Source organism: Chelonia mydas, chromosome 5 (assembly GCF_015237465.2).
Source record: "Chelonia mydas isolate rCheMyd1 chromosome 5, rCheMyd1.pri.v2, whole genome shotgun sequence".
NCBI classification, from domain to species: Eukaryota; Metazoa; Chordata; order Testudines; family Cheloniidae; genus Chelonia; species Chelonia mydas.
The window spans coordinates 13329794-13341906 of record NC_051245.2 but is presented as its reverse complement, the minus strand read 5'-3'; the positions used below and the strand labels follow the sequence as shown (position 1 = coordinate 13341906).

At 38.9% G+C, this 12113-nt stretch overlaps 1 protein-coding gene across 6 annotated transcripts in view; it reads right to left on the bottom strand.

Annotated features, from left to right (window-relative positions):
• KATNAL2 (katanin catalytic subunit A1 like 2) overlaps positions 1 to 12113 on the bottom strand; it is a 60238-nt gene that overhangs the window by 27727 nt on the left and 20398 nt on the right. For 2 of the 6 annotated variants that reach the window (XM_007055167.4, XM_027817542.3), the window contains 9 exons: positions 11516 to 11682; positions 9498 to 9540; positions 8926 to 9055; positions 6628 to 6726; positions 5949 to 6047; positions 4918 to 4995; positions 3647 to 3745; positions 3030 to 3093; positions 1738 to 1856 (listed from right to left, as the gene is read on the bottom strand). In XM_007055167.4, coding sequence (XP_007055229.2) covers positions 1738 to 1856; positions 3030 to 3093; positions 3647 to 3745; positions 4918 to 4995; positions 5949 to 6047; positions 6628 to 6726; positions 8926 to 9055; positions 9498 to 9540; positions 11516 to 11682 — 898 coding nt within the window. The remainder of the gene's footprint in view (positions 1 to 1737; positions 1857 to 3029; positions 3094 to 3646; positions 3746 to 4917; positions 4996 to 5948; positions 6048 to 6627; positions 6727 to 8925; positions 9056 to 9497; positions 9541 to 11515; positions 11683 to 12113) is intronic. The other 4 variants (XM_043546363.1, XM_043546362.1, XM_043546364.1 and 1 more) reach the window with 4 other exon arrangements.

Genomic DNA, 12113 nt, shown 5'->3' with positions numbered 1-12113 from the left:
GTTGAACTCCTTGCGGGAGAATTGTATGTCTCCTGCTCTGTTTTAACTGCATTCTGCCATACATTTCGTGTTATGGCAATGGCGGATGATGACCCAGCACATGTTGTTTGTTTTAAGAACACTTTCAAAGTAGATTTGACAAAATGCAAAGAAGGTACCAATGTGATATTTCTAAAGATAGTATAGCACTCGACCCCAGGTTTAAGAATCTGAAGTGTCCTCCAAAATCGGAGCGGGACAAGGTGTGGAGCATGTTTTCAGAAGTCTTAAAAGAGCACCACTCCGATGCAGAAACTACAGAACCTGAATCACCAGAAAAGAAAATGAACCTTTTGTTGGTGAAATCTGACTCAGATGATGAAAATGAACGTGCGTCAGTCTGCACTGCTTTGGATCGTTGTCCAGCAGAACCCATCATCGGCATGGAAGCATGTATTTTGGAATGGTGGGTGAAGCATGAAGGTACATATGAATCTTTACTGCACCTGGCACGTAAATATCTTGCAACGCTAGCTACAACAGTGCCATGCGAACACCTGTTCTCCCTTGTTTGTCTGAGAGATTGGCTGAACAAGAAGTAGGACTGAGTGGACTTGTAGGCTGTAAAGTTTTACACTGTTTTATTTTTGAGTGCAGTTATTTTTTACACATAATTCTACATTTGTAAGTTCAACTTCTATGATAAAGAGATTGCACTACAATACTTGTATTAGGTTTATGGAAAAATACTATTTCTTTTTTACAGTGCAAATATTTGTAATAAAAAATAAATATAAAATGAGCACTGTACACTTTGTACACTGAAATCAATACACTTGAAAATGTAGAAAACATCCAAAAATATTTAATTAAATGGTATTCTATTATTGTTTAAGAGCGACAAATCGTGATTAAATTTTTTTCATTGCGCAATTAATTGCAATTAATTTTTTAAATTGTTTGACAGCCCTACTTTTTATGTAGCCTTTTGTAAAATTAGGCAAATATCTAGATGAGTTGATGTTCCCCCGAAAGACCTCTGTGTACCCCCAAGGGTACACGTAGCCCTGACTGAGAACCACTGCCTTAGAATGACCTGCCTTTAACTATAAGGTCTAGAGAACATATTTTTCAGCATATACACAACTCCTCACATATTTTCTTTACATACAACTCACCATGAGTATGATGACCAGTGTGACACAGGCTTTCAGTACATACCTTACATGACCCCTTTTGATGAACCCAGGGTACCTCTGTGCCCTATGCCAGCTGGCATCAAGAGGTCTTTGGGTCACAGTGGCAGAGTCTGGAACAGACCATGACAGCTGCCATTCCCAGAGGGAGCTCCTCATCTGATCGCAATCAGAAAGGAATTGAAACCCAAACATTGTAGAGGTGGGGCGCATTGAGGACTTACTGTCAGTAGATCTCAAAATTTAGTATGCCTGCCTGGGATCCAATATGTCAAAAATCTTTGAGTGGTAGGGGATTACGTTACAGAGCTGAAATGCACCCACAAATCCAGTCAATACAATAACTTCATAAAAGTAATATTATTCCCATTTGACAGAAGGGGAAATTGGAGCACAAAATGAAATCACTTGCCCAAGATTTCAGAGGGTATCAATATCAGACGAACCACTCAACATTTCCTGGTTCCCAGTTCAGTGCTCAATCCACTAAAAAACACCTGTTCTCCAGTTAGTCACATGACAGCTATTAGAGTACAATGTAAATGAAGATAACGATTCTTACCCGGACAAGTTTTTCTGAATCACCCCTCCATTTGCTGACAATAGTGGATGCTGAAATGTTGAAGAAAGTTGTATTGCATTCAGTAGCAACAGCCTTAGCAAGCAGAGTCTTTCCAGTACCTATCAGCAACAGGGATGAGGAAATTCACTCTGACTAAATAAAATGTAAATATAGGAATAACTCCCTTCATCATCTTACTAGTCAGAAAATGAACACTGACAGGACGAGTGGAAATGCAATTAGAACTATTTGCAGAAAAGCAGGTAATACAGGACTTCAAGTCACAGCACCACTGACAAATACATTCAAACCGTTTCTGAGGTACTATATTGAAATGATCAGAGCACCTCAATGGGCTCTACTGAGGCAAATAAATAAAACAACATACAAGACCAGACCGAATGTTATTTCACTGGGGGCAGGTAGCAGCTTGTCTAACACACTAATAGTTCTACAGACTCGGCAGATGCTATCATGTTATGTCTACACTAAAAACACTATAGTGTAGACACTTGCTACAGCAATGGGAGGAGTTCTCCTGTCACTGTAGTTAATTCATCTCCCTGAGAGACGATAGTTCTAGAAAGAATTTTTCCATAGACCTAGCTATCTATACCAGGGGTTAGGTCAGCATAACTGTCTCTCTCAGGGCTGTGGATTTTGCATGCTGATGAAAGTTTTCAGTGTAGACCAGCCATCAGTGTCTAGGCAACTTTCCAGTGGTGCCTTGGAGGGTGACAAAGATAGCGTGGAGAGCAGTCTAGACAATGAGAGCATTTGGAGAGACTGCAGAAGTGTTAGTGTGTGGGACAGCCTCCATCTTTGCTAGGAGACCAACACCATTTTCAAAATTAAGTCCTAAATGAAGAAGAGGGGGAGCTGGTACATTTTTCCAGGAAGGGATAGTCCAAGCCAAATGTATCTCTCTTTGAAGGTCAGTCCCAGCCAAATTTGTACTACTGGCAACTATGGCAAACGGAGCAACAATATGGAATTGACATGCCCTCTGAAGCACATGACTGCTCTGATTACACTTGGAGTCAAGAATGTTGGTTGGAGGGAAGATTTAGGTGTAGAAATATCCTAGAGTTGTGGGAACTCTGGATGTGGCAAGAGGTACTGTAGATTGAAGGGCTAATCTCCATGACACCAAGTAAATTTGTTAGATTCGTATATTGGAGCAAATCAGCATGAAGCTCTTAAAATGCATTTTTAATTAATCTGTTTGGATATGAACAAAAATAGCAATATATGTAGCTACACCTATATTTATAGTATAAACTTGTACCTACCTGGAGGTCCATATAATAATAATCCTTTCCAAGGGGAGAGAATCCCGGTAAACAGCTGTGGATACTGTAGAAACAAAAGAGCAATTCATGGATTAAAAATATAAAGTCTGAGTCAAAATGCTGGTTTTTTGCAACAATCTTGTACATGGAGGAAATCTAGCAAACTAGAAGAGAGGAAAAATAAAAGAATTACATAATAGATTTTACCATACAACATGCTACATTTAACCACATGAAATCTATTTTAAATGTATTTTTCATGTTTTTATTTTGTATAAATGGATATAGGTTGCTATTCTCTTCAGTAACTCATTTTCCTATAGCATGATGTGTCTGGCAGCTTTTCTTTAGGCAAAATTCCCACACTAAGCACTAACAGAGTGGGCTTTTTCTATCCAGCATACTGCGGAGCATTTGTATATGAAAAGTTACATGGCATTGTCAACTTAAATTCCATTTGCTGACTAGGAACTACGTTCAGAAAAGGACAGATACAGTCAGAACGATGGGTCAGCACTCTACAAGAAAAATTTTAACTAGCTGATGATATTCTGACCATGATAATGTATAGAAATGGTGTCCAATATTGGTTTTCTCAAAGCTATTTAGAGCCTTACCCTTATAGGATACACCACTGCTTCCTTGACTAACCGCTTGGCTGCATCAAGTCCAATAATGTCATCCCACTTTATGTTTGGATTATGAAGATAAATGTCCTGTAATGCACATTTGATCTTTTTTAGAAAAAAAAAATAAAGTTTTCGTGTACAAATATAATAAACTCTCAAGTAGCAAAACAGCCTTCTTATTCCAGGATGTGAAGTAATAGTGATATAGGTTTCAGAGTAGCAGCTGTGTTAGTCTGTATCCACAAAAAGAACAGGAGTACCTGTGGCACCTTAGAGACTAACAAATTTATAAGAGCATAAGCTTTCGTGGGCTACAGCAAAGTGATGCAAACTGTTTAATTTACAGTATAGGCTCGTAACTGTTAGCTCACAAAAGGGAAGCACTGGACACACACAATAATAATTCCCAGAAAAACCACTATTTATGGCTGGCTCTCATTGAAGCCAATGGAGGTTAGACATTGGCTTTAAGGGGAGCACAGTAACGGCCATAGTGGATGAGACCAATGATCCATCTCCTCAACAGTGACTGGTATCAGATAATTCACAGCAAGGTGCAATATACTCCTTAGTGGATAATTGTGGAATAATCTACCCGGGGAGAACATTCTATATAATAATTAGTCTATGCCCTGAAGAATTCATTCAGATAATTTCATTCAGTTTGTCAAATTATCTAATCCATTTAAATCCTACTAAGATCTTGGCCTCAATAATATTTTGTGGCAGTACGTTCCACAGATGAATTTTTGCATAGAAAGAAAAATCACATCCTTAATATAATTTGTTGGGGATTTAATTGGGACCACATTGCTGAATCAGGGTCTTAATCTAGGTCACTGACTTCTTCAGCCATCTTGGTAATATATTAAAGGTTTTCCTAACAGCTGACTAGTGTACAGTTTTGAAAGTAAGGACATAGGGAAACGCAATGCTGGTCTTGTCAGTACAGCTCCAACAGCATGGAGTAGTCAGTATATCCCCTAGCCCCATAAGGAAGAGTGTTCTAAATTATTTGTGTGTGTTCAAGGCCAGGAAAAAATATCTTTTCTAATGTCATTACATGCAAGAAAGGGAAAACACATTGGGTCTAATTTATCATTGATGTAATTTTAATGGAGATACACCAGGAAAAAAAAACTGGCCTGGTACCTTCAAGAATTAGCATTATCCTTACCAACAAAAAGAAACCAATAGCATTCTCAGACACCTACAGTAACCATACTCTCTAAATGACTGAAATGAAGATCCAATCTTACTCTGCTTACAACCGTTGCAAGTTCTCTCATCTCACCACTCATGCCAATAAAAGCACTCAGAGGTTTCAACAATCGTTCCTAAAAAGACAGCAGTAAGTGGGTGTCAACAATTTATTTCAGTAAATTTTTAATACAAATTATAAAGCAGTTTCAAAACAGTAACACATTCAGGTAAAATGGTAAAGGTACAAATAACAACAATTACATTGAAATAAGACATATTTGAGATGCCCCCATAGCTCTTCACTATAAGGGCAAGCCATTATAGGAGATCTCCCTAAGTCCTAATGGGTGAACTTATGACTCAGGGCTGGATTCTGCCAACCATACTCACAGCAAGTAGCTTCCTTACTCCTCAAATAGTTCTATTTATCTCAGCATAAGGATGGCAGAACCTGACCCACAGGGATTAAGGCCCTTCAGGAATATAAGCGACTGTTATCACACCTTCTCATGTGCTGTTTTAAAGGATGATGTTCCTTTCAAGTATAACAGGCAGCCCCATACAGTTTAGCACTGGGTGAGAAGGGGTGATTTTGCTGGTGGCTTTGGCTTGTAGTAGGCAGCGGTGGCCTTGACCGAAAACCTCCACCCCAAAGATTTTAGCATCCTGGGGAAAGGCTAAAATACAGTGACTTCAGTATCTTGACATAAATTTGGAGACAGAAGAAACTGCTGGCTGAAACTTGAACACACAGGGAAATAGTCTGTCCCTACTGAAGTCAGGGGCAAGGATTTCACCCAGATCTGTTTTGTGGAGCTCTGAAAATTGTGCTACATTTGTGAATTATAAAATGTGATTTGTATTTGCCAGAAACATCCCTGTTCGGGGAGTACATAAATGTCAACAGATTAGACTAGTGTTAGTGTCCATTCATTGCTTTTTCAGCAAGGACATAAGCAACTCCAGAAGTTCAAACCATTGGGACCATGTCAATTATGGTATTTTATTTTACTGTTCCCCGTTGCATAGTTCAGTGCATAGTTACTTCTAAAGTTAATTTTGTTAGATGGAAATAATAATCCCTTACTGAAGGATCTGGATCACAGTTAAGGCTGTTTGAGGCTATTTCATTTGATGCTCCTTTGATAGCATCTTGGATCATCCCACGGAAGTCAATTATTTGGCCCTGAAGGGGGGGAAAAAAAAAAAGAGTGATGCAATAGGCTTTATCTGAGTCTACATTAGATAGATCTTTAGATAGATCTAAAGTATCTGAGTCTACATTTAAAACTTCATGAATTACAGAGTACAAAGCAAGCTTAACAGGATGACAGCTCTCCAACGACAAAAGGCAACAGGCCAAATTCTGCCCAAGAAGTCAATGGAAGCAGTGGGGGAAGAACCCAGGTGTCTTAACTCTCAGTGTTGTGCTTTAACTACAAAACCATCTGTCTACCACTTTCAAGCAGCAGAAAAAAAATTATACATTCAGTTTCTGTTTTTACCATTAGGAGTTGGACTTTTCTATCCTATTTCTACATTGTTCCTTAGTTCTATGCAGAGTACACTAACTATGCCAAATAATGGGCTAACGATAAAAGTCCACCAGCAGATACTTAGGAGCCCTCAGACAGCCACACAGAAGAAGTATTTTATGTAAACGTACAGAAGAGTCATATCAAACCTTCGTGTACAACTTCTCTGCTTTTCTTCATATACATTCCCATAATGTAGACGTGTTTTGTGCATAGAAAGTTTCTACTGACCCTTCTTGGGTGAGTGCTTTCTCCTCCACCACCTCTGTTGATTGCGGACACATTTAAACCAAAATCAGCTCGCTCCCGAGTAACTGTATTGTCATTCTCCTAAAGAAAAATCAGTTTTAGAAAAAACAATTCTTTCCAACCAGATGAGTGTTAGACTTCACTGTAGTTCTTCACACATGCCCAGATGGTAAGATTTTTCAGCTGAACTTTTATATTCCACTGAACTCATACCAATAATGCCTGATGTTAGTATGTAACATTATTATGTGCGCCTTTAGGTCTCAATCTGGCTAGCTGCTGAAAGCAATTCAGAGCCACAACTCTAGCACTCAGCGTTCATTTGTTTCCTCTGCAGAGAGTTTTCTATATAGTATAGAGAAATCGGCATAGTGCTCAGTAATGAGGAGAAACCTCTATGAGCACCATGAATGGAGCACTAGGGTACAGAAGGGATAACAGATATGACTGGAAGAGGAGGTAGAGAATGAGCAATGCATCTGTTTAAATGCAAATGATGGGCCATTTTAGGATTTTAAGTTACTTCAACATCTATCCATGATTAGTGGCTGCTGCTGTGTACTAAATTGCTGCACTTACAAAAAAGTGACAGCAGGGTCAGGCATGAGATCAAGCCCCTAACACAGAAACGTGTCCAAGGATTTTAAGAAAACAATCTCCGGCACCTACTCAATGCCTCAAGAATCATGCTAGGCTAGCTCACCTCGGCTTACTTCACCTTAACACAGAGTTAATTGCAAAGCATCATGTTCAGCAGCCCTGCCAGAATTACATTTACAAACTCAAATGTGTTAGACTGAGTTGTGTGAATGTGTTTATGACTGAGACTGGACATCTTATTTGATCTTCTACGGTCTGTAATCTTCCTCATCTCTAGCACTATGGGACTAATCCTTAAGCCCACAGAAATTAATGGAAAGATACCTGTCAACTTCGTTTGCTGATGGATTAGGTCCCATGTGAGATGTTCTTTTCCTCCATTTCCAGCCTGTGCCTTTTTCCCCACTACCATCTTACACAGATAGCATCTCCCACTGGACTCCTGTGTTGTTATAGTTACATAAGTAGTAATGCTCTTTACTCACAAACCTCTAAATGTTTTCTCAGCCTCTTATTGACTATATCATAAGAACGGCCATACTGGGTCAGATCAAAGGTCCATCTAGCCCAGTATCCTGTCTTCCGACAGTGGCCAATGCCAGGTGCCCCAGAGGGAATGAACAGAACAGGTAATCATCAAGTGATCCATCTCCTGTCACCCATTCCCAACTTCTGGCAAACAGAGGCTAGGGACACCATCCCTGCCCATCCTGGATAATAGCCATTGATGGATCTATCCTCCATGAATTTGTCTAGTTCTTTTTTGAAACCTGTTATAGTCTTGGCTTCACAACATTCTCTGGAGAGTTCCACAGGTTGACTGTCCATTGTGTGAAAAAATACTTCCTTTTGTTTGTTTTAAACCTGCTGCCTATTAATTTCATTTGGTGACCCCTAGTTTTTGTGTTATGAGAAGGAGTAAATAAGGGCCTGTCTACACTTACCGAGGGATCAATGCGCGGTGATCGATGCATTGGTGGTCGATTTAGCGGGTCTAGTGAAGACCTGCTAAATCGACAGCAGAGCAATCTGAACGAGAAGCGCAAGGGGAGTCGATGAGAGAGCGTCTCCCATGGACATAGCGTTGTGTGAACCCCGCGGTAAGTAGATCTAAGTATGTCGACTTCAGCTACGTTATTCATGTAGCTGAAGTTGCTTAACATAGATCGATCTCCCCCTGTACCGTAGACTAAGCCTAACATTTCCTTATTTACTTTCACCACACCAGTCATGATTTTAATGACCTCTATCCTATTCCCCCTTAGTAGTCTCTTTCCCAGGATGAAAAGTCCCAGTCTTTTTAATCTCTCCTCATACGGCAGCCGTTCCATATGCCTAATCATTTTTGTTGCCCTTTTCTGAACCTTTCCCAAGTCCAATATATATTTTTTGAGATGAGGCGACCACATGTGCACACAGTATTCAAGATGTGGGCGTACCATGGATTTATATCGAGTCAATATACTATTTTCGGTCTTATTATCTATCCCTTTCTTAATGATTCCCAACATTCTATTCATTTTTTTGACTGCCGCTGCACATTGAGTGGATGTTTTCAGAGAACTATCCACAGTGACTCCAAGATCTCTTTCTTGAGTGGTAACCGCTAATTTAGACCCCATCATGGTCCAAAATAAAATAAATTCCAATTGCAATGTAACATGGTCAACACATTTGAACCTGTTTGGGGCTGTCCTTGCTAGATGGTTTAGGCTCTGTTGTCGTCCCAGATGAGGTTTTTGATAATGGCCGCTGCATAGTTTGATGCTGGTTGATCCTAGGAAGATTATGAGAAGAGCTACTTGCCGTCCTAGGATACAAAAAGCCTTTCAGGATGTAATTTAACGTCTCATTTTGTTTCCAGCATACCTCACAATACAGAAGGATTAATGGTGGGATTTTCCAGAAAGTACAGTGTTGGTCTAACTTTAGTCCCACTGAAGTCAATGAATTGAGGTCAATGCTGAATGCTTTTAAAAATCCACCCTAACCCTTTATATGTGATAATGGAGGGGATATTTCAGAGACTTTAGCAATCTATGAATCAGGTTGAAAAATTAAAAAAGTCTTACCTAAAATTTTAGGTAGCTTTTTAAAAGAAAATGAAATTCCACCATTTAGTTTCCAGCGTGCTCACTGGTATGTTAGTTTAGCACCTCCAAGGTATCAGAGCATTTGTGTAACAGTACCATGTTTTACTCTTAAGGGGAAATCTTCTGTCCAGTGCCCAGCCCAAACGACTTTTCCCTTACCTTCTTGGTTTTCCTCCATTTCTTGGTTGCTGTTTATTTTCTGCTGCAGCAAAAATAAATATTGAAATTAGAAATAAATAAGAGTGGGATGCCATGGTCAAGGAAGAAAGAAAATTTCATCCTATTTTTTCTTTTAAAAACATTTTTGAGTGAATCTTGTGCTTGTGAAAGTTGTGAGGTTATGAAGCTCAGAAACTAAAGTCACCTTATAAAGCAGGTACAACATTGGCAGTAACAGAGTAAACCTGCCAAAGTGCCTCAATCCTGATATGACTAGTGGAGAAAGTAGTTCAGGCTTATTAAGTCTTGAGTTCCATTCAGTCTTTGGACTCTCTCCTGAGACTACAAACAAGGTGCCAAATCAACACTGGCTACTGTGATATGGACCTTTCTTTACTAGGAACTGGATTGAGCCCTCTAAACTCATTTAACATACAGCATGGAATAGCCATTGGACAATAATAACTTTTACCCATTGTCAAAGTAGGACAGATTTAAGGTCGCAATCAGTAACACTTAAGAGTCCATCCTTAGGACTAAGGTGCTGTCTCACACCATTTTAATCACTGCCTTAAAGCTGCCATCCTGCAACATGCCATCACAACACAAATGTCACAACCTGATGATGTGCTATCAACCTACAAGCTATTTCAGGCACTCTTAGAAAATAAGATTTACACACACACACACACACACACACCCAGAACGTGAGGTCACTCAAAAGCCTAAATTAGAACCAGTGACCCAGAGATGAAAGGTTCTGTACCCCATTAGCAATCTCCTCACTGTTCTGAGGCCCTTCTCCTCCTAGTATCTATAGATAGAATATTCTGAGGGACAGATTCTGATACTCCTCAAGGCACTGATTTGGGGACTGAGGCATTACTCAGTCTGAGTAAGGGAATCACAATCTGGCTGTAAATATGATCTAACAAATGCTCTGCAATAGGACCCATTATCCTTGATTTGCAATTAATTCCATCATTTATACATTGTAGGACTGACCTTTTTAAAACGGATTCCAAACACTAGACCCTGTTTGTAAATCTTTCTCACATGCACACACTTCTTGCTTCCAGCCACTCCTGATCTTTTACATAATTGTGAATGTCAGTATGACTGGTGGGTTTTAAAAGCAAAGCATTATTATTTTTATATGCTTCAGTAGTGTCCCATTTACCTGGGATCTTCAAACTTCCTAATAAGCTTTTGAAGCAACTGAAACTGCTTGGAGATATTCTCTACTCACTCATCCCCTTCTCTAACAATCAAAACTCTCCATAACTTTGCCTCTGCTTGTATTGTTGTTGCCTTCTGTAACCCACTTACTCCTTACGTTGAACACAAGTTCAAGAACACTCAAGATCTCATGGTCCGATCTCAATATGTCTGTTCTGGGTTGCCTCATACAGTATTGCCTTTGCTTGTGCCTCTAGAGTACACGTCTTTTGGAGCAAGGACCTGTTATTTGCTTGGTACATACCATTTAGTGTAAAGCATTGTGCTACTTTAAATTTAATAATAAATAATAATAATGGTGGGAATAAACTTTGAAGAATGGTCTTAGATGACCTCTAGGCTACAATCTTCCCCTTTAGTTATTCATTTTGTATTTGAAAATAAAATCAGAAGTAGAGCATTTTTAATATTGTTACCCAAAGAGGAAAAAATGAGAAAATATCTATATAATATTTTGCACTTAGATATTATTTTTTTACCTGTAGATCTCAAAATTGTTTTAAAAAGATGGATAAACAGCATCATACCCATTCACACAGATAGGAAAAGTGAAGCACACAGAAGTGAGAAACAGAGAAGGAAACAGACCCCAGGTCTCCCGAATCCCAATCCCACGTTCTAACCACTAGACCTTTAGCGCTATAATTATTTGGGGACAGAGGAAATAACATTAAATAAGGATAAGTCTGAGAAGTGTCGGGTATTTTAGTGCACACATATTTTTAAAATGCTGAGAAACAGAAGTTGGAAAGCTTTCTTTTTGGAACACAGTCACGTACCAGTGTCTAGGGCCTTTTTGGTAATTTTAGGGTATTTCTGGAATTTTACATAGTAATAGCTTTCATATTCCATCAAAATAGTCTCAAGATCAACGTTGTCACAAACTTCAAAGCGGCGTAAAGCTAATTTGGTTTCTTGTTCCAAAGCATTTGCAGCATCAACATACCTGGTCATTTCAAAAGAGCAAAGAACATAAAACTGAATGTCATTATTTTATAAAATTCTTTAAGAGAAATAGCATACAAGGAAACATGTTATAGTACAAACTGTGGCAACCCTACATAACTAATAACCAGTAACAATTATAAGCACTTTTCATTCACAGGCCTCAAAGTGCTTCCCAAAAGTTCAATATAAGATCACATTGCAAGTTAGTAACAGAGCTGTGACTAGAACCCAATTCTGTTGACATCCAGAATTGAATCCTATCCACCTATCCATCCTGCCTCATTATTATTAGTTTATATCAATTAATTAAAAAAAAAAAAAAGAATAACCAGTGTAGTACATTTGGCCCTTTATCTTCAAACCATTGTGCAAATATTAACCAATTAATCCTCATAATGCCTCTGAGAGACTTGTCTGCATTTTACTGAT